At 31.2% G+C, this 24,691-nt stretch overlaps 1 protein-coding gene and 1 long non-coding RNA gene across 4 annotated transcripts in view; one reads left to right on the forward strand and one right to left on the reverse strand.

Annotated features, from left to right (window-relative positions):
* Positions 1-24,484, reverse strand: LOC133614449 (uncharacterized). The gene is made up of 3 exons (XR_009816574.1): positions 24,356-24,484; positions 9,186-9,369; positions 1-77 (listed from the first exon to the last, which is right to left on the reverse strand). It is a non-coding gene; the product is annotated as an uncharacterized lncRNA (long non-coding RNA).
* cadm2b (cell adhesion molecule 2b) overlaps positions 1-24,691 on the forward strand; it is a 227,814-nt gene that overhangs the window by 171,942 nt on the left and 31,181 nt on the right. For all 3 annotated transcript variants that reach the window (XM_061972403.1, XM_061972405.1, XM_061972406.1), the window contains one exon: positions 9,237-9,386. In XM_061972403.1, coding sequence (XP_061828387.1) covers positions 9,237-9,386 — 150 coding nt within the window. The remainder of the gene's footprint in view (positions 1-9,236; positions 9,387-24,691) is intronic.

Here is a 24,691-nt window from a genome sequence, read left to right on the forward strand (position 1 = left end):
GCCACTTTTCAGTCTTTGTTTTCTCTCGCCGTGTCCCTCTCTCGCTCCAACTCCAACCACGTGTCTCGGTCCAGCTGCTGCTATTAAGGGCGACAGGTGATTAGATAACCAGTCCCAGCTGGGCAATCCACTCACCTGCCGCTGGCTTCGAGGCCGGTCCTTACACACCCCGCTCTGCGGCAAGCCCGCAGACCACGCCCCCCTCCACAGATGCTTAGAGGAACAAATGTGAAGTAAAACGGTTCTTGCCTAGTGCATCATGGGTACAATCACAACCAGTCTCCAATTCAGGTGTGTCCAAAGTGCGGCCCGAGGGCCATATGCAGCCCACACCTATTTTCATTTTAATAACATTAATAAAGAAAAAAAAGTGGCATAAAAGAGCAAACAATTGAAATGTAATGAGAAAACGTTGCAATGTTGACTCTAATAACACATATCTGCTATGCAGATTTTTTTACTCTTAAACCTTCATTGCTCAAAAAATAATAATTCATCAAAATCAATGTTGTTATGAATCAAATATTCCACTTTATAATTTTTTTGGGGGGGGGGGCGGGAAATTACATATTTTGTGTGAAAACATTTTTTTTTTCATCATAAATAGGGCATAAAACAAACAAACAAAGAAAAACAACAAAATAAATAATTACATACATATATATATATATATATATATATATATATATATATATATATATATATATATATATATATATATATATATATATATATATATATATATATATGACTTATTTTTTACACTTTTGAGTGGGACCCTTTTGGATACCCAATAAATTTTGTGTTTTGTTTTTTCTTGGTCATTGCTGAAAAATTAATTAAAATCAATGTTGTTATGAATGATTAACTCATTGATGACTACAATTACGTCACATCAAAAATGATCCTTTAAAATATTTTTTCGAGGAAAATATTGCATTTTTTTTGTGTTTGCCTTATAAAAACAAAACAAAAAACACATTCTTGGGGCCCTTTTAGATCCCTTAAAATTTTTGTAGGATTTTGTTTTGACTCCTTGCTGTAAAAATAATAATGAATCAAAATCAATTTTGTTATGAATTATTGACATATTTAAGGCTCCAATTACTGCACTTCAAATATTACACTTTGACATTTTTTGGTGGAAATGTTTGCATATTTTGTGTGTTTGCCATAAAAATTAAAAAAAGTGCATAAAAAAATAATAATCAAGGAATATATCTGAAGTAGATCTTGAAGTTTAGGCGTTGAAAGTAAAAAAAACATGTATGACTTATTTTTATGAGTGGGACCCATTTGGATCCCTCAGCATTTTAATGGGATTGTTTTTTCTTTAAAACGTATTGCTCAAAAAATAATACTGAATCAAAATCAATATTGTTAGGAATTATTGACATATTTAATGGTACAATTACTTCACATCAAATATTCCACTTTGAAATACTTTGGGGGTAAAATAGTGCATATTTTGTGTTTCTATTAAAAAAAATACCAATAGTGCATAAAACCAACAAACAAAAAACATACTTTTTTTTTTTTAATTATAACCGACAGATAGATTGGAAGTTGATCTATCGATATAAGTATTCCAAGTAAAAAAATAAATAAAGTGTGACTTATTTTTAACACAATTATGAGTGGGACCCTTTTGGATCCCCAAGAACTTTAGTGGGATTTTCTTTGGTCACTACTCAAAAATTAATTAAAATCAATGTTGTTATGAATTATTAACCCATTGAAGGCTTCAATTACTTTGCATCGAGAATTCTACTTTAAAATATTTTTACGAGGAACAATTGCATTTTTTGTGTGTTTGCTATATAAAAAAACAAAACAAAAAAACATATTTTTGGGGCCCTTTTTAATCCCCAAGAATTTTAGTGGGATTTTTTTTCTTTAAAACTCATTGCTCAAAAACTAATAATTAATCAAAATCAATGTTGTTATGAATTATTTATTTGTTTAAGGCTCCAATTACTGCACTTCAAATATTCCACTTTGACATTTTTTGGTGGTAAATATTGCATATGTTATGTGTTTTCTGTAAAAATAATAATAAAATAAAGTGCATAAAACAAACGAAAAAACATGACTAATAAAATCTAATAATCAATGAGTAGATCTAGAGGTTTAGGCGTTGAAAGTAAAAAAAAAATGTATGACTTATTTTTATGAGTGGGACCCTTTTGGATCCCTCATAATTTTAGTGGGATCTTGTTTTGACTCCTTGCTGTAAAAATAATAATGAATCAAAATCAATATTGTTATGAATTATTGACATATTTAAGGCTCCAATTACTGCACTTCAAATATTCCACTTTGAAATTTTGGGGTTGAAAATATTGCATATGTTGTGTGTTTGCTATAAAAAAAAAGGGGGGGGAAAGTGCATAAAACAAACGAAAAAACATGAATAATAAAAACTAATAATCAATGAATAGATCTGAAGTAGATCTAGAGGTTTAGGCGTTGAAAGTAAAACAAAAAAAATGTATGACTTATTTTTATGAGTTGGACCCTTTTGGATCCCTCAGAATTTTAGTGGGATTTCTTTTTCTTTAAAACTCATTGCTCAAAAACTAATAATGAATCAAAATCAATGTTGTTATGAATTATTGATTTATTTAGGGCTCCAATTACTGCACTTCAAATATTACACTTTTGACATTTTTTGGCGGAAAATATTGCATATGTTATGTGTTTGCTATAAAAAAATAAAATTAAAAAGTGCATAAAACAAACGAAAAAACATGAATGATAAAAAATAATAATCAATGAATAGATCTGAAGTAGATCTAGAGGTTTAGGCGTTGAAAGTTAAAAAAAAAAGTATGACTTATTTTTATGAGTGGGACCCTTTTGGATCCCTCAGAATTTTAGTCGGATATTTTTTTCTTTAAAACTCATTGGTCAAAAACTAATAATGAATCAAAATCAATGTTGTTGTGAATTATTTATTTATTTAAGGCTTCAATTACTGCACTTCAAATATTCCAATTTGACATTTTTGGGTGGAAAATATTGCATATGTTATGTGTTTGCTATAAAAAAAAAAATTTTAAAGTGCATAAAACAAACGAAAAAACATGAATAATAAAAACTAATAATCAATGAGTAGATCTAGAGGTTTAGGCGTTGAAAGTAAAAAAAAAAATGTATGACTTATTTTTATGAGTGGGACCCTTTTGGATCCCTCATAATTTTAGTGGGATCTTGTTTTGACTCCTTGCTGTAAAAATAATAATGAATCAAAATCAATATTGTTATGAATTATTGACATATTTAAGGCTCCAATTACTGCACTTCAAATATTCCACTTTGAAATTTTTGGGTTGAAAATATTGCATATGTTGTGTGTTTGCTATAAAAAAAAAAGGGGGAGGAAAAGTGCATAAAACAAAGGAAAAAACATGAATAATAAAAACTAATAATCAATGAATAGATCTGAAGTAGATCTAGAGGTTTAGGCGTTGAAAGTAAAACAAAAAAAATGTATGACTTATTTTTATGAGTGGGACCCTTTTGGATCCCTCAGAATTTTAGTGGGATTTCTTTTTCTTTAAAACTCATTTCTCAAAAACTAATAATGAATCAAAATCAATGTTGTTATGAATTATTGATTTATTTAGGACTCCAATTACTGCACTTCAAATATTACACTTTGACATTTTTTGGCGGAAAATATTGCATATGTTATGTGTTTGCTATAAAAAAAATTTTTAAAAAGTGCATAAAACAAACGAAAAAACATGAATGATAAAAAATAATAATCAATGAATAGATCTGAAATAGATCTAGAGGTTTAGGCGTTGAAAGTGAAAAAAAAAAGTATGACTTATTTTTATGAGTGGGGCCCTTTTGGATCCCTCAGAATTTTAGTCGGATATTTTTTTCTTTAAAACACATTGGTCAAAAACTAATAATGAATCAAAATCAATGTTGTTATGAATTATTTATTTATTTAAGGCTTCAATTACTGCACTTCAAATATTCCAATTTGACATTTTTTGGTGGAAAATATTGCATATGTTATGTGTTTGCTATAAAAAAAAATTAAAAAAAAGTGCATAAAACAAACGAAAAAACATGAATAATAAAAACTAATAATCAATGAGTAGATCTAGAGATTTAGGCGTTGAAAGTAAAAAAAAAAATGTATAACTTATTTTTATGAGTGGGACCCTTTTGGATCCCTCATAATTTTAGTGGGATTTTGTTTTGACTCCTTGCTGTAAAAATAATAATGATTCAAAATCAATGTTGTTATGAATTATTGACATATTTAAGGCTCCAATTACTGCACTTCAAATATTCCACTTTGAAATTTTTGGGTGGAAAATATTGCATATGTTATGTGTTTGCTATAAAAAAAAATTGAAAAAAAGTGCATAAAACAAACGAAAAAACATGAATAATAAAAACTAATAATCAATGAGTAGATCTAGAGGTTTAGGCGTTGAAAGTAAAAAAAAAAAAAAAAAATGTATAACTTATTTTTATGAGTGGGACCCTTTTGGATCCCTCATAATTTTAGTGGGATTTTGTTTTGACTCCTTGCTGTAAAAATAATAATGAATCAAAATCAATGTTGTTATGAATTTTTGACATATTTAAGGCTCAAATTACTACACTTCAAATATTCCACTTTGAAATTTTTGGGTGGAAAATATTGCATTTGTTGTGTGTTTGCTATAAAAAAAATTAAAAAAAATAAATAAAAAATAAAAAGTGCATAGAACAAACGAAAAAACATGAATAATAAAAAAATAATAATCAATGAATAGATCTGAAGTAGATCTAGAGGTTTAGGCGTTTTTTTTCTTTAAAACTCATTGGTCAAAAACTAATTATGAATCAAAATCAATATTGTTATTATATTATTGACATATTTAAGGGTTAGGGTTAGTTCACAACAAATATTCATAAAAAAAAATTGGGGGGAAATTTGCATGAAAACTAAAATATTTAGAACACAGAATAGTTGATCTGTAATAATAGTAATAATTTATTATAAATATTGATAGAAACACCACCAAAGACTTTCTTATTGTCCGCTTGCAGACATTCTCCATGTATGTTTTACGCTTAAAACGCGTTCGTCCTTGTTAAACATTCATCTATGTTCCACTTCCAAATCATTTATCCGCACACGTTAAGAGCATTTGTGAACTGTTGAGAGCGATCTGTAGCGCTCATTTTTGTTGGTTAATGAGCGACGATGAGAGACTATAACACGTAAATTTGATGGGCCTGCTGGCTGTGCTGTGAACCTCTGGCTAGGGGTTGATTGAAGCTAAAATGCTACTATAAAAGATTAACAATGCCAACATTGGCATGATATGTAACGGAAACAATTGACATACTTGCAAGATGGCGAGAAGGAGCGAAATACACAAATATTAGGTTGAAATGAGCTAAAATGCTAACATACAATGTTACCATGCTAACATCAGCATGATGACATACGAAAACTTAGCATTCTTCTAAGACGGTGCCAGGTATCAAAAGCCATGATTATTAGGTTTCAACTTATAAAATGAGATAAAATGCTAGCATGAAATGTTAGCATAACATAGGAAAGGTCAGCATCTGTCTAAGATGGTGCAAAATATCAAAAGCTTTGATTTTTAGGTTGAAACTGATAAAAATTAGCTATAACTCTAGCATAAAACTTTAGCATGTTAACAGGGAAAGTCAGCATACGCCTGAGATGGCAACAAGTATCAAAAGCCATGACTTTTAGGTTGAAACAAATGAAATTAGCTCAAATATTACAATAAAATTTAATCGCGCTAACATTAGCATGATAACATGGTAAAGTTAGCGTACTTCTAAGATGGCGCCGAGTATCAAAAGCCATGATTTTTAGGTATAAACGGATAAAAGTCGGGAAAAAAATTGTAGCATAAAATGTTAGTATGCTAACATCGTCAGGATATAGAAAAAGTTTAGTCTTTTAAGATGCTGCAAAGTATCAAAAGCCATGATTATTAGGTTTCAACTTATAAAATGAGATAAAAAGCTAGCATGAAATGTTAGCATAACTTAGAAAAAGTCAGCATCAGTCTAAGATGGTGCCAAATATCAAAAGCCTTGATTTTTCGGTTGAAACGGATAAAAATTTGCTATAACTCTAGCATAAAACTTTAGCATGCTAACGTTAGCATGTTAATACGCCTTAGATGGCAACAAGTATCAAAAGCTATGACTTTTAGGTTGAAACAAAGGAAATTAGCTCAAATGTTACAATAAAATGTTATCGTGCTAACATTAGCACGATAACATGGTAAAGTTAGCGTACTTCTAAGATGGCGGCAAGTATCAAAAGCCTTGATTTTTAGGTTGAAACAGATAAAAATTTGCTATAACTCTAGCGTAAAACTTTATCATGCTAACGTTAGCATGTTAATACGCCTTAGATGGCAACAAGTATCAAAAGCCATGACTTTTAGGTTGAAACAAATGAAATTAGCTCAAATGTTACAATAAAATGTTATCGTGCTAACATTAGCATGATAACATGGTGAAGTTAGCGTACTTCTAAGATGGCGCCAAGTATCAAAAGCCATGATTTTTAGCTAAAAACGGATAAAAGTAGCAAAAATTGTAGCATAAAATGTTAGTATGCTAACATCATCATGGTATAGAAAACGTTTAGTCTTTTAAGATTCTGCAAAGTATCAAAAGCCATGATTATTAGGTTTCAACTTATAAAATGAGAAAAAATGCTAGCATGAAATGTTAGCATAACATAGAAAAAGTCAGCATCTGTCTAAGATGGTGCCAAATATCAAAAGCCTTGATTTTTAGGTTGAAACAGATAAAAATGTGCTATAACTCTAGCGTAAAACTTTATCGTGCTAACATTAGCACGATAACATGGTGAAGTTAGCGTACTTCTAAGATGGCGCCAAGTATCAAAAGCCATGATTTTTAGGTATAAACGGATAAAAGTCGAAAAAAAATTGTAGCATAAAATGTTAGCATGCTAACATCGTCAGGATATAGAAAAAGTTTAGTCTTTTAAGATGCTGCAAAGTATCAAAAGCCATGATTATTAGGTTTCAACTTATAAAATGAGATAAAAAGCTAGCATGAAATGTTAGCATAACATAGAAAAAGTCAGCATCTGTCTAAGATGGTGCCAAATATCAAAAGCCTTGATTTTTAGGTTGAAACAGATAAAAATTTGCTATAACTCTAGCATAAAACTTTAGCATGCTAACGTTAGCATGTTAATACGCCTTAGATGGCAACAAGTATCAAACGCCATGACTTTTATGTTGAAGCAAATGAAATTAGCTCAAATGTTACAATAAAATGTTGTCGTGCTAACATTAGCACGATAACATGGTAAAGTTAGCGTACTTCTAAGATGGCGCCAAGTATCAAAAGCCATGATTTTTAGCTATAAGCGGACAAAAGTAGCAAAAATTGTAGCATAAAATGTTAGTATGCTAACATCATCATGATATAGAAAACATTTAGTCTTTTAAGATGCTGCAAAGTATCAAAAGACATGATTATTAGGCTTCAACTTATAAAATGAGATAAAAAGCTATCATGAAATGTTAGCATAACATAGAAAAAGTCAGCATCTGTCTAAGATGGTGCCAAATATCAAAAGCCTTGATTTTTAGGTTGAAACGGATACAAATTTGCTATAACACTAGCATAAAACTTTAGCATGCTAACGTTAGCATGTTAATACGCCTTAGATGGCAACAAGTATCAAAAGCTATGACTTTTAGGTTGAAGTAAATGAAATTAGCTCAAATGTTACAATAAAATGTTATCGTGCTAACATTAGCACGATAACATGGTAAAGTTAGCGTACTTCTAAGATGGCGCCAAGTATCAAAAGCCATGATTTTTAGGTATAAACGGATAAAAGTCGAAAAAAAATTGTAGCATACAATGTTAGTATGCTAACATCGTCAGGATATAGAAAAAGTTGAGTCTTTAAAGATGCTGCAAAGTGTCAAAAGCCATGATTATTAGGTTTCAACTTATAAAATGAGATAAAAAGCTAGCATGAAATGTTAGCATAACATTTTTCAGCATCAGTCTAAGATGGTGCCAAATATCAAAAGCCTTGATTTTTCGGTTGAAACGGATAAAAATTTGCTATAACTCTAGCATAAAACTTTAGCATGCTAACGTTAGCATGTTAACAGGGAAAGTCAGCAAAGGCCTTAGATGGCAACAAGTATCAAAAGCCATGACTTTTAGGTATAAACGGATAAAACTAGAAAAAAATTGTAGCATAAAATGTTAGTATGCTAACATCGTCAGGATATAGAAAAAGTTTAGTCTTTTAAGATGCTGCAAAGTATCAAAAGCGAATTATTTTTAGGTTTAAGCTAACAAAAATAGCTAAAATGCTAGCATTAAAATGTGAGTATGCTAACATCAGCATGGTAACAAGAGGAAAAGTCAACATACATCTAAGATGGCGGCAAAATGAAATGTTAGCATGCTAACGTTAGGGTACGCTAACGTAGAAGAATTTTGCAAACCTCAAAGATTTAAATCCAACATGCAAATGCTGCCTCTTTGCTCGGTTAGCATCGCAAATGAAAACATGTTCTTTGGGCAACGAGGAAGAAAATGTTTGTACACTACAATACCCAGAAGGCTTAGCGCTGTAGACAGGAACAGGAAGTAGGTGTGTGCTACATCAATTAAAGTTAAAGTTAAAGTACCAATGATTGTCACACACACTGGGTGTGGTGAAATTCGTCCTCTGCATTTGACCCATCCCCTTTGATCACCCCCTGGGAGGTGAGGGGAGCAGTGAGCAGCAGCGGTGCCGCGCCCGGGAATCATTTTTGGTGATTTAACCCCCAATTCCAACCCTTGATGCTGAGTGCCAGGGAGGTAATGGCTCCCATTTTTATAGTCTTTAGTATGACTCGGCCGGGGTTTGAACTCACAACCTACCGATCTCAGGGCGGACACTCTAACCACTAGGCCACTGAGTAGGTCTATTGTGTGGTTTGATCAATAAATACACTTTGTTGTCCCTGCTTCGTCTACACAAAAACAAACATCAGATTTATCGGACAGTGTGACGCCGTGCAGAGATAGGACGACTAGATTGATGCGGGCGATGTCATGACGGCCACACCTTGACCTCTCTCTGCTGGGTGCACACCTTAACGCCATCCAATCAAAGTACAGACCTTGTACTAAGGCGCCGCCCTGACCTCAGCTCTGACTCCTCCCCCTTGCAGGCGGCCATGGCCAGTTCCCCATCACTCAGAACGTGACGGCGCTGGAGGAGGCGGCCGCCAACATGACCTGCAGGGTGGACTTCAACGACAACACCTCCCTCCAGTGGTCCAACCCGGCGCAGCAGACCCTCTTCTTCGGGGACAAGAAAGGTAAGAAGAAGTCACATCACGCCCTTTTTGGCACCACTTTACGCAGACATCAGGAGTCGGATCTTGGGTGTAACATGTTGCGCAGGGTGTAGTGATTAGTGATGGCAGCAGGTGGGAACACTAATCAACAAAACAGAAACCGTTGTGTTTTTAAACAAAGGACGGCACGGAGCGCTAAGAACAGCACTAAACAAAAAACCTAGGAAAATTACAACAAAAGCATGACAAGACATGATCCGGGGCGGATTCCAGACACCCCAAACAAAAGGGACGGATTCCAGACACCCCAAACAAAAGGGACGGATTCCAGACACCCCAAACAAAACAAGTCATGGGAGGGGAGGGTTTTTTTTAATCGAGGAAACAATCACTTGTAACATTTATAAGATGTGGATCAAAATTATTTGAAGTTACACAATTATTGATTTATTGGTGGGAATTACTCTGAAATATTGGCTGCAATATTATTTTTGTTTTGTTGTATTGTAAACATTCCATTGTCATATCGCCATCCTCATTTTGTATTCGAGCTCCCCTAAAAACTTTATTTCAGAAGAGCATTTTAACAATTCAAAAAAAAATACTCTAATAATTAAGAATAAAATATACTGTATATTTTTCTAAAAACACCTAAATAAGACTTGAATATTATAATATTATTTTAACCAGGTGTTTTACTGATCCTGTTAAACTTTTCATAAGTTGTTTGATTTATTTTATTATTATTTTTATTGTTTTATTTTCTATTTTATTTATTGCTAGTATTACTACTATTATTTTCTCAATGTTATGTTGTTTTAATTTGCATTAAAAAGACATGATCCGGGGGACAGGAGAACAGGTCATGACAGTACCCCCCCTTAAGGGATGGATTCCAGACACCCCAAAAAAAACAAGTCATGGGAGGGGAGGGTTTTTTTTAATCGAGGAAACAATCACTTGTAAAATTTATAAGATGTGGATCAAAATTATTTGAAGTTACACAAATATTGATTTATTGGTGGGAATTACTCTGAAATATTGGCTACAATTTTATTTTTGTTTGGTTTTATTGTAAACATTCCACTGTCATATCGCCATTTTTTTTATTTATTTCAGAAGAGCATTTTAACAATAAAAAAAAATACACCAATAATTAAGAATAAAATATACTGTATATTTTTCTAAAAACACCTAAATAAGACTCGAACATTATAATATAATTTTAACCAGGCTTTTTACTGATCCTGTTAAACCTTTCATATGTTGTTTATTTTATTTTATTATTATTTGTATTGTTTTATTTTCTATTTCATTTATTGCTAGCATTACTACTATTATTTTCTCAATGTTATGTTGTTTTAATTTGCAACAAAAAGACATAATCCGGGGGACAGGGGAACAGGTCATGACAGTACCCCCACTTAAGGGACGGATTCCAGACACCCCAAACAAAACAAGTCATGGGAGGGGAGGGGTTTTTTTAACCGAGGAAACAATCACTTGTAACATTTATAAGATGTGGATCTAAATTATTTGGAGTTACACAAATATTGATTTATTGGTGGGAATTACGCTGAAATATTGGCTACAATTTTATTTTTGTTTTGTTTTATTGTAAACATTCCACTGTCATATCGCCATTTTTTTTTTTTCCAGAAGAGCATTTTAACAATAAAAAACAACAACCAATAATTAAGAATAAAATATACTGTATATTTTTCTAAAAACACCTAAATAAGACTCGAATATTACAATATCATTTTAACCAGGCTTTTTACTGATCCTGTTAAACTTTTCATAAGTTTTTTGGTTTATTTTATTATTATTTGTATTGTTTTATTTTCTATTTCATTTATTGCTAGTATAACTACTATTATTTTCTCAATGTTTTGTTGTTTTAATCTGCAACAAAAAGGCATGATCCGAGGGACAGAGGAACAGGTCATGACAGTACCCCCCCTTAAGGGACGGATTCCAGACACCCCAAACAAAACAAGTCATGGGAGGGGAGGGTTTTTTTTAACCGAGGAAACAATCACTTGTAACATTTATAAGATGTGGATCAAAATTATTTGAAGTTACACAAATATTGATTTATTGGTGGGAATTACTCTGAAATATTGGCTACAATTTTATTTTTGTTTTGTTTTATTGTAAACATTCCACTGTCATATAGCCATTTTTTTATTTATTTCAGAAGAGCATTTTAACAATAAAAAAAATACACTAATAATTAAGAATACAATATACTGTATATTTTTCTAAAAACACCTAAATAAGACTCGAACATTATGATATCATTTTAACCAGGCTTTTTACTGATCCTGTTAAACCTTTCATATGTTGTTTATTTTATTGTATTATTATTTGTATTGTTTTATTTTCTATTTCATTTATTGCTACTATAACTACTATTATTTTCTCAATGTTATGTTGTTTTAATTTGCAACAAAAAGACATGATCCGGGGGACAGGGGAACAGGTCATGACAGTATCCCCCCCTTAAGAGACGGATTCCAGACACCCCAAACAAAACAAGTCATGGGAAGGGAGGGTTTTTTTAATCGAGGAAACAATCACTTGTAACATTTATAAGATGTGGATCAAAATTATTTGAAGTTACACAAATATTGATTTATTGGTGGGAATTACTCTGAAATATTGGCTACAATTTTATTTTTGTTTTGTTTTATTGTAAACATTCCACTGTCATATAGCCATTTTTTTATTTATTTCAGAAGAGCATTTTAACAATAAAAAACAACAACCAATAATTAAGAATAAAATATACTGTATATTTTTCTAAAAACACCTAAATAAGACTCGAATATTACAATATAATTTTAACCAGGCCTTTTACTGATCCTGTTAAACTTTTCATAAGTTGTTTGGTTTATTTTATTATTATTTTTATTGTTTTATTTTCTATTTTATTTATTGCTAGTATTACTACTATTATTTTGTCAATGTTATGTTGTTTTAATTTGCATCAAAAAGACATGATCCGGGGGACAGGGGAACAGGTCATGACAGTACCCCCCCTTAAGGGACGGATTCCAGACACCCCAAACAAAACAAGTCATGGGAGGGGAGGGTTTTTTTAAATCGAGGAAACAATCACTTGTAACATTTATAAGATGTGGATCAAAATGATTTGAAGTTACACAAATATTGATTTATTGGTGGGAATTACTCTGAAATATTGGCTACATTTTTTTATTTATTTCAGAAGAGCATTTTAACAATAAAAAAAATACACCAATAATTAAGAATAAAATATACTGTATATTTTTCTAAAAACACCTAAATAGGACTCGAACATTATAATATCATTTTAACCAGGCTTTTTACTGATCCTGTTAAACCTTTCATATGTTGTTTAGTTTATTTTATTATTATTTGTATTGTTTTATTTTCTATTTCATTTATTGCTAGTATTACTACTATTATTTTCTCAATGTTATGTTGTTTTAATTTGCAACAAAAAGACATGATCCGGGGGACAGGGGAACAGGTCATGACAGTACCCCCCCCTTAAGGGACGGATTCCAGACACCCCAAACAAAACAAGTCATGGGAGGGGAGGGGTTTTTTTAATCGAGGAAACAATCACTTGTAACATTTATAAGATGTGGATCAAAATTATTTGAAGTTACACAAATATTGATTTATTGGTGGGAATTACTCTGAAATATTGGCTACAATTTTATTCTTGTTTTGTTTTATTGTAAACATTCCACTGTCATATCGCCATCCTCATTTTGTATTCGAGCACCCCTAAAAACTTTATTTCAGAAGAGCATTTTAACAATTAAAAAAAAATACACAAATAATTAAGAATAAAATATACTGTATATTTTTCTAAAAACACCTAAATAAGACTTGAATATTACAATATAATTTTAACCAGGCTTTTTACTGATCCTGTTAAGCTTTTCATAAGTTGTTTGGTTTATTTTATTATTATTTTTGTTGTTTTATTTTTTATTTTATTTATTGCTAGTATTACTACTATTATTTTCTCAATGTTATGTTGTTTTAATTTGCAACAAAAAGACATGATCCGGGGGACATGGGAACAGGTCATGACAGTACCCCCCCTTAAGGGACGGATTCCAGACACCCCAAGCAAAACAAGTCATGGGAGGGGAGGGTTTTTTTTAATCGAGGAAACAATCACTTGTAACATTTATAAGATGTGGATCAAAATGATTTGAAGTTACACAAATATTGATTTATTGGTGGGAATTACTCTGAAATATTGGCTACATTTTTTTATTTATTTCAGAAGAGCATTTTAACAATAAAAAAAAATACACCAATAATTAAGAATAAAATATACTGTATATTTTTCTAAAAACACCTAAATAAGACTCGAACATTATAATATCATTTTAACCAGGCTTTTTACTGATCCTGTTAAACCTTTCATATGTTGTTTATTTTATTTTATTATTATTTGTATTGTTTTATTTTCTATTTCATTTATTGCTAGTATTACTACTATTATTTTCTCAATGTTATGTTGTTTTAATTTGCAACAAAAAGACATGATCCGGGGGACAGGGGACCAGGTCATGACAGTACCCCCCCCTTAAGGGACGGATTCCAGACACCCCAAACAAAACAAGTCATGGGAGGGGAGGGGTTTTTTTAATCGAGGAAACAATCACTTGTAACATTTATAAGATGTGGATCAAAATTATTTGAAGTTACACAAATATTGATTTATTGGTGGGAGTTACTCTGAAATATTGGCTGCAATTTTATTTTTGTTTTGTTTTATTGTAAACATTCCATTGTCATATCGCCATCCTCATTTTGTATTCGAGCTCCCCTAAAAACTTTATTTCAGAAGAGCATTTTAACAATTCAAAAAAAATACACCAATAATTAAGAATAAAATATACTGTATATTTTTCTAAAAACACCTAAATAAGACTTGAATATTATAATATTATTTTAACCAGGTGTTTTACTGATCCTGTTAAACTTTTCATAAGTTGTTTGATTTATTTTATTATTATTTTTATTGTTTTATTTTCTATTTTATTTATTGCTAGTATTACTACTATTATTTTCTCAATGTTATGTTGTTTTAATTTGCATTAAAAAGACATGATCCGGGGGACAGGGGAACAGGTCATGACAGTATCCCCCCCCTTAAGGGACGGATTCCAGACACTCCAAACAAAACAAGTCATGGGAAGGGAGGGTTTTTTTAATCGAGGAAACAATCACTTGTAACATTTATAAGATGTGGATCAAAATTATTTGAAGTTACACAAATATTGATTTATTGGTGGGAATTACTCTGAAATATTGGCTACAATTTTATTTTTGTTTTGTTTTATTGTAAACATTCCACTGTCATATCGCCATTTTTTAAATTTTATTTCAGAAGAGCATTTTAACAATAAAAAAAAATACACCAATAATTAAGAATAAAATATACTGTATATATTTCTAAAAACACCTAAATAAGACTCGAACATTACAATATAATTTTAACCAGGCTTTTTACTGATCCTGTTAAACCTTTCATATGTTGTTTATTTTATTTTATTATTATTTGTATTGTTTTATTTTCTATTTCATTTATTGCTAGTATTACTACTATTATTTTCTCAATGTTATGTTGTTTTAATTTGCAACAAAAAGACATGATCTGGGGGACAGGGGAACAGGTCATGACAGTACCCCCCCTTAAGGGACGGATTCCAGATACCCCAAACAAAACAAGTCATGGGAAGGGAGGGTTTTTTTTAATCGAGGAAACAATCACTTGTAACATTTAGAAGATGTGGATCAAAATTATTTGAAGTTACACAAATATTGATTTATTGGTGGGAATTACTCTGAAATATTGGCTACAATTTTATTTTTGTTTTGTTTTATTGTAAACATTCCATTGTCATATCGCCTTTTTTTTTTTTTTTTCAGAAGAGCATTTTAACAATAAAAAAAAAATACACCAATAATTAAGAATAAAATATACTGTATATTTTTCTAAAAACACCTAAATAAGACTCGAATATTATAATATCATTTTAACCAGGCTTTTTACTGATCCTGTTAAACCTGTCATATGTTGTTTAGTTTATTTTATTATTATTTGTATTGTTTTATTTTCTATTTCATTTATTGCTAGTATTACTACTATTATTTTCTCAATGTTATGTTGTTTTAATTTGCAACAAAAAGACATGATCTGGGGGACAGGGGTACAGGTCATGACAGTACCCCCCCTTAAGGGACGGATTCCAGATACCCCAAACAAAACAAGTCATGGGAGGGGAGGGTTTTTTTTAATCGAGGAAACAATCACTTGTAACATTTAGAAGATGTGGATCAAAATTATTTGAAGTTATACAAATATTGATTTATTGGTGGGAATTACTCTGAAATATTGGCTACATTTTTATTTTTGTTTTGTTTTATTGTAAACATTCCACTGTCATATCGCCATTTTTGTATTTATTTCAGAAGAGAATTTTAACAATAAAAAAAAAATACATCAATAATTAAGAATAAAATATACTGCATATTTTTTTAAAAACACCTAAATAAGACTCGAACTATATAATATCATTTTAACCAGGCTTTTTACTGATCCTGTTAAACCTGTCATATGTTGTTTAGTTTATTTTATTATTATTTGTATTGTTTTATTTTCTATTTCATTTATTGCTAGTATTACTACTATTATTTTCTCAATGTTATGTTGTTTTAATTTGCAACAAAAAGACATGATCCGGGGGACAGGGGACCAGGTCATGACAGTACCCCCCCTTAAGGGACGGATTCCAGACACCCCAAACAAAACAAGTCATGGGAAGGGAGGGTTTTTTTTAATCGAGGAAACAATCACTTGTAACATTTATAAGATGTGGATCAAAATTATTTGAAGTTATACAAATATTGATTTCTTGGTGGGAATTACTCTGAAAAATTGGCTACAATTTTATTTTTGTATTGTTTTATTGTAAACATTCCATTGTCATATCACCATCCTCATTTTGTATTTGAGCTCCCCTAAAAACTTTATTTCAGAAGAGCATTTTAACAATTAAAAAAAAAAAACACCAATAATTAAGAATAAAATATACAGTATATTTTTCTAAAAACACCTAAATAAGACTTGAATATTACAATATAATTTTAACCCGGCTTTTTACTGATCCTGTTAAGCTTTTCATAAGTTGTTTGGTTTATTTTATTATTATTTTTGTTGTTTTATTTTTTATTTTATTTATTGCTAGTATTACTACTATTATTTTCTCAATGTTATGTTGTTTTAATTTGCAACAAAAAGACATGATCCGGGGGACATGGGAACAGGTCATGACAGTACCCCTCCTTAAGGGACGGATTCCAGACACCCCAAGCAAAACAAGTCATGGGAGGGGAGGGTTTTTTTTAATCGAGGAAACAATCACTTGTAACATTTATAAGATGTGGATCAAAATGATTTGAAGTTACACAAATATTGATTTATTGGTGGGAATTACTCTGAAATATTGGCTACATTTTTTTTTTTTTTTTCAGAAGAGCATTTTAACAATAAAAAAAAATACACCAATAATTAAGAATAAAATATACTGTATATTTTTCTAAAAACACCTAAATAAGACTCGAACATTATAATATCATTTTAACCAGGCTTTTTACTGATCCTGTTAAACCTTTCATATGTTGTTTAGTTTATTTTATTATTATTTGTATTGTTTTATTTTCTATTTCATTTATTGCTAGTATTACTACTATTATTTTCTCAATGTTATGTTGTTTCAATTTGCAACAAAAAGACATGATCCGGGGGACAGGGGAACAGGTCATGACAGTACCCCCCCTTAATGGACGGATTCCAGACACCCCAAACAAAACAAGTCATGGGAGGGGAGGGTTTTTTTTAATCGAGGAAACAATCACTTGTAACATTTATAAGATGTGGATCAAAATTATTTGAAGTTACACAAATATTGATTTATTGGTGGGAATTACTCTGAAATATTGGCTACAATTTTATTTTTGTTTTGTTTTATTGTAAACATTCCACTGTCATATCGCCATCCTCATTTTGTATTCGAGCACCCCTAAAAACTTTATTTCAGAAGAGCATTTTAACAATTAAAAAAAATATATACAAATAATTAAGAATAAAATATACTGTATATTTTTCTAAAAACACCTAAATAAGACTTGAATATTACAATATAATTTTAACCAGGCTTTTTACTGATCCTGTTAAGCTTTTCATAAGTTGTTTGGTTTATTTTATTATTATTTTTGTTGTTTTATTTTTTATTTTATTTATTGCTAGTATTACTACTATTATTTTCTCAATGTTATGTTGTTTTAATTTGCAACAAAAAGACATGATCCGGGGGACAGGGGACCAGGTCATGACAGTACCCCCCCCCCCCCATTAAGGGACGGATTCCAGACATCCCAAACAAAACAGGTCATGGGAAGGGAGGGTTTTTTTAATCGAGGAAACAATCACTTGTAACATTTATAAGATGTGGATCAAAATGATTTGAAGTTACACAAATATTGATTTATTGGTGGGAATTACTCTGAAATATTGGCTACATTTTTTTATTTATTTCAGAAGAGCATTTTAACAATAAAAAAAAATACACCAATAATTAAGAATAAAATATACTGTATATTTTTCTAAAAACACCTAAATAAGACTCGAACATTATAATATCATTTTAACCAGGCTTTTTACTGATCCTGTTAAACCTTTCATATGTTGTTTATTTTATTTTATTATTATTTGTATTGTTTTATTTTCTATTTCATTTATTGCTAGTATTACTACTATTATTTTCTCAATGTTATGTTGTTTTAATTTGCAACAAAAAGACATGATCCGGGGGACATGGGAACAGGTCATGACAGTACCCCCCCTTAAGGGACGGATTCCAGACACCCCAAGCAAAACAAGTCATGGGAGGGGAGGGTTTTTTTTAATCGAGGAAACAATCACTTGTAACATTTATAAGATGTGGATCAAAATGATTTGAAGTTACACAAATATTGATTTATTGGTGGGAATTACTCTGAAATATTGGCTACATTTTTTTATTTATTTCAGAAGAGCATTTTAACAATAAAAAAAAATACACCAATAATTAAGAATAAAATATACTGTATATTTTTCTAAAAACACCTAAATAAGACTCGAACATTATAATATCATTTTAACCAGGCTTTTTACTGATCCTGTTAAACCTTTCATATGTTGTTTAGTTTATTTTATTATTATTTGTATTGTTTTATTTTCTATTTCATTTATTGCTAGTATTACTACTATTATTTTCTCAATGTTATGTTGTTTCAATTTGCAACAAAAAGACATGATCCGGGGGACAGGGGAACAGGTCATGACAGTACCCCCCCTTAATGGACGGATTCCAGACACCCCAAACAAAACAAGTCATGGGAGGGGAGGTTTTTTTTTAATCGAGGAAACAATCACTTGTAACATTTATAAGATGTGGATCAAAATTATTTGAAGTTACACAAATATTGATTTATTGGTGGGAATTACTCTGAAATATTGGCTACAATTTTATTTTTGTTTTGTTTTATTGTAAACATTCCACTGTCATATCGCCATCCTCATTTTGTATTCGAGCACCCCTAAAAACTTTATTTCAGAAGAGCATTTTAACAATTAAAAAAAAAATACACAAATAATTAAGAATAAAATATACTGTATATTTTTCTAAAAACACCTAAATAAGACTTGAATATTACAATATAATTTTAACCAGGCTTTTTACTGATCCTGTTAAGCTTTTCATAAGTTGTTTGGTTTATTTTATTATTATTTTTGTTGTTTTATTTTTTATTTTATTTATTGCTAGTATTACTACTATTATTTTCTCAATGTTATGTTGTTTTAATTTGCAACAAAAAGACATGATCCGGGGGACAGGGGACCAGGTCATGACAGTACCCCCCCCCCCCCCATTAAGGGACGGATTCCAGACATCCCAAACAAAACAGGTCATGGGAAGGGAGGGTTTTTTTAATCGAGGAAACAATCACTTGTAACATTTATAAGATGTGGATCAAAATGATTTGAAGTTACACAAATATTGATTTATTGGTGGGAATTACTCTGAAATATTGGCTACATTTTTTTATTTATTTCAGAAGAGCATTTTAACAATAAAAAAAAATACACCAATAATTAAGAATAAAATATACTGTATATTTTTCTAAAAACACCTAAATAAGACTCGAACATTATAATATCATTTTAACCAGGCTTTTTACTGATCCTGTTAAACCTTTCATATGTTGTTTATTTTATTTTATTATTATTTGTATTGTTTTATTTTCTATTTCATTTATTGCTAGTATTACTACTATTATTTTCTCAATGTTATGTTGTTTTAATTTGCAACAAAAAGACATGATCCGGGGGACATGGGAACAGGTCATGACAGTACCCCCCCTTAAGGGACGGATTCCAGACACCCCAAGCAAAACAAGTCATGGGAGGGGAGGGTTTTTTTTAATCGAGGAAACAATCACTTGTAACATTTATAAGATGTGGATCAAAATGATTTGAAGTTACACAAATATTGATTTATTGGTGGGAATTACTCTGAAATATTGGCTACATTTTTTTTTTTATTTCAGAAGAGCATTTTAACAATAAAAAAAAATACACCAATAATTAAGAATAAAATATACTGTATATTTTTCTAAAAACACCTAAATAAGACTCGAACATTATAATATCATTTTAACCAGGCTTTTTACTGATCCTGTTAAACCTTTCATATGTTGTTTAGTTTATTTTATTATTATTTGTATTGTTTTATTTTCTATTTCATTTATTGCTAGTATTACTACTATTATTTTCTCAATGTTATGTTGTTTCAATTTGCAACAAAAAGACATGATCCGGGGGACAGGGGAACAGGTCATGACAGTACCCCCCCTTAATGGACGGATTCCAGACACCCCAAACAAAACAAGTCATGGGAGGGGAGGTTTTTTTTTAATCGAGGAAACAATCACTTGTAACATTTATAAGATGTGGATCAAAATTATTTGAAGTTACACAAATATTGATTTATTGGTGGGAATTACTCTGAAATATTGGCTACAATTTTATTTTTGTTTTGTTTTATTGTAAACATTCCACTGTCATATCGCCATCCTCATTTTGTATTCGAGCACCCCTAAAAACTTTATTTCAGAAGAGCATTTTAACAATTAAAAAAAAAATACACAAATAATTAAGAATAAAATATACTGTATATTTTTCTAAAAACACCTAAATAAGACTTGAATATTACAATATAATTTTAACCAGGCTTTTTACTGATCCTGTTAAGCTTTTCATAAGTTGTTTGGTTTATTTTATTATTATTTTTGTTGTTTTATTTTTTATTTTATTTATTGCTAGTATTACTACTATTATTTTCTCAATGTTATGTTGTTTTAATTTGCAACAAAAAGACATGATCCGGGGGACAGGGGACCAGGTCATGACAGTACCCCCCCCCCCCCCCCCCCCCCCCATTAAGGGACGGATTCCAGACATCCCAAACAAAACAGGTCATGGGAAGGGAGGGTTTTTTTAATCGAGGAAACAATCACTTGTAACATTTATAAGATGTGGATCAAAATGATTTGAAGTTACACAAATATTGATTTATTGGTGGGAATTACTCTGAAATATTGGCTACATTTTTTTATTTATTTCAGAAGAGCATTTTAACAATAAAAAAAAATACACCAATAATTAAGAATAAAATATACTGTATATTTTTCTAAAAACACCTAAATAAGACTCAAACATTATAATATCATTTTAACCAGGCTTTTTACTGATCCTGTTAAACCTTTCATATGTTGTTTATTTTATTTTATTATTATTTGTATTGTTTTATTTTCTATTTCATTTATTGCTAGTATTACTACTATTATTTTCTCAATGTTATGTTGTTTTAATTTGCAACAAAAAGACATGATCCGGGGGACAGGGGAACAGTTCATGACAGTACCCCCCCTTAAGGGACGGATTCCAGACACCCCAAACAAAACAAGTCATGGGGCGGGGAGGGTTTTTTTTAATCGAGGAAACAATCACTTGTAACATTTATAAGATGTGGATCAAAATTATTTGAAGTTACACAAATATTGATTTATTGGTGGGTATTACTCTGAAATATTGGCTACAATGTTATTTTTGTTTTGTTTTATTGTAAACATTCCATTGTCATATCGCCATTTTTTTATTTATTTCAGAAGAGTATTTTATTAATTAAAAAAAATACACCAATAATTAAGAATAAAATATACTGTGTATTTTCTAAAAACACCTAAATAAGACTCAAACATTATAATATCATTTTAACCAGGCTTTTTACTGATCTTGTTGAACCTTTCATATGTTGTTTATTTTATTTTATTATTATATTATTGTTTTATTTTCTATTTTATTTATTACTAGTATTACTACTATTATTTTATCAATGTCATGTTGTTTTAATTAGCAACAAAAACAACAAGAGCATGACAAGACATGACCTGTTCTATAATTGGAATGTACACAAATATTATTTTACTAGTAGGAATTACTCTGAAATATTGGTTATCATTTTATTTTATTTTTGTTTTTATTGTAAACGTTCCATTGCATTGTCATATCACCATGCTTTGACAGTGACATCATCATTTTGTATTTGAGCTCCCCGAAAACTTTATAGCAGAAGAGCATTTTAACAATAAAAAATATAAACCAATAATAAGAAATAAGAAATTATATATTTTTAAGAAAGTATAAATAAGACTAGAATATCACAATATCATTTTAACCAGGCTTTTTACTGATCCTGTTAAACGCTTCTTAAGTTAGGTTTATTTTTTATTTTGTTATTGTGTTATTTTCTATTATATTTATTGCTAGTATTACTACTATTATTTTCTCAATGTTATGTTTTATTAATTTGTAACAAAAACAACAAAAGCATGACGAGAGATGACAGTACCCCCCTTAAGAGACGGATTCCTGAAGTCCCTAACTAAACAAATCATGGGAGGGTGCGGAGGAGGAAACTGAAAATAATACACCTCTCCAAAAAGTGCACTTCTGCTGCTATTGGAACATACTAACTACACACTATGACACTAAGAACACCACAGTCATCGATCAACAATTCTTCTTCCAAAAAATTATTTCGATGGTGGAAATACACGACTGGCAGCCATTTTAAGTCCTCAAAACATCCATTGAAACATTGCACAAAAATTGTTTTTCAAGAAACATCTTACTATCAAATTTAACCACTTTCCACCTTAATATTGAGTTACATAAACAAGTTAAAACAGTTTACTTACAGACTTATCTTTTCCAAGGCTTGTAAGAGCTAACACAACTTGTCTACTTCTCAATTGTCTCATAAATTGAACTGACGTCGCCAACCCGGAAGTGCCCAAACTAATGACGCGTAGTATTTTCATATCGCCACAAGGTGTCAGTAAGAGTCTACAATCAAATGGGCAGAACATTGCCGTCCCACAGGGCATTTCCTGTGGGACGGGATTCTTTCCCAGGGATTCGAATAAAGAACCAACTCTTTTTCTTTACTATAGTGGCCTCGATAACGGGAACCGGTTCTCAAAAAGGGATTTGAGTCCATGGAATCGGTTCTTTTCTTATCGAACAACCGGGAGAACCGGTTTCGAACATCATCCCTAGTTAGCATCACACATGAGTTAACATCAAACATGACTTAGCATAAATATGAGTTAGCATCACACATGAGTTAACATCAAACATGACTTAGCATAAATATGAGTTAGCATCACACGTGAGTTAACATCAAACATGACTTAGCATAAATATGAGTTAGCATCACACATGAGTTAGCATCAAACATGACTTAGCATAAATATGAGTTAGCATCACACATGAGTTAACATCAAACATGACTTAGCATAAACATGAGTTAACATCAAACATGACTTAGCATAAATATGAGTTAGCATCACACATGAGTTAACATCAAACATGACTTAGCATAAATATGAGTTAGCATCACACATGAGTTAACATCAAACATGACTTAGCATAAATATGACTTAGCATAAACGTGAGTTAACATCAAACATGACTTAGCATAAATATGAGTTAGCATCACACATGAGTTAACATCAAACATGACTTAGCATAAATATGAGTTAGCATCACACATTAGTTAACATCAAACATGACTTAGCATAAATATGAGTTAGCATCACACATGAGTTAACATCAAACATGACTTAGCATAAACATGAGTTAACATCAAACATGACTTAGCATACATATGAGTTAGCATCACACATGAGTTAACATCAAACATGACTTAGCATACATATGAGTTAGCATCACACATGAGTTAACATCAAACATGACTTAGCATAAATATGAGTTAGCATCACACATGAGTTAACATCAAACATGACTTAGCATAAATATGAGTTAGCATTACACATGAGTTAACATCAAACATGATTTAGCATAAATATGAGTTAGCATCACACATGAGTTAACATCAAACATGATTTAGCATAAATATGAGTTAACATCAAACATGAGCTAGCATTAAACATGAGTTCAATCAATCAATCAATCAATCTTTATTTATATAGCCCTAAATCACAAGTGTCTCAAAGGGCTGCACAAGCCACAACGACATCCTCGGTACAAAGCCCACATACGGGCAAGGAAAAACTCACCCCAGTGGGACGTCGAGTTAGCATAAACATGAGTTAGCATGAGCGGGCAGCAGGTAAACTGAGGGAAATGTTGCTGTGGGTTTTAGTGATCAGAGGCAGCCTTGGCGAGGCGGCCATGTGTGAGATGTAGTGTGCAATAAGCAGCGAGGCCTACGCCTCTACAAGGTCAGCAGATTTATATCTCCTGCGAGCGCCATGAAAGACGGCGGCTTTTAGGGGAAACAAACCTTTTCATCGCATCGATTTCCTCCAGCGCTCGCCAAAACAATCTTTGTCACGCGCTGACGTTTGCCTCCGATTGTGACCCATCTGCCCGAGCCCGGGCCCTCGGGGCCCCAGCCATGCTAAAATGGATGTGTGTGTGTGTGTGTGTGTGTGTGTGTGTGTGTGTGTGTGTGTGTGTGTGTGTGTGTGTGTGTGTGTGTGTGTGTAAAAAAACCAACAACTCACTTCCTGTTGGTCGTCAACATCAATAATATTTTTTAAATTCATCTTCTTTCACATGATGGCCCACTTTGTATCTGTTGTTCACTCAATGCAACAACAATAATGATAACAACACT

The sequence above is a fragment of the Nerophis lumbriciformis genome, linkage group LG17, assembly GCF_033978685.3.
Source record: "Nerophis lumbriciformis linkage group LG17, RoL_Nlum_v2.1, whole genome shotgun sequence".
Taxonomy (NCBI): Eukaryota; Metazoa; Chordata; class Actinopteri; order Syngnathiformes; family Syngnathidae; genus Nerophis; species Nerophis lumbriciformis.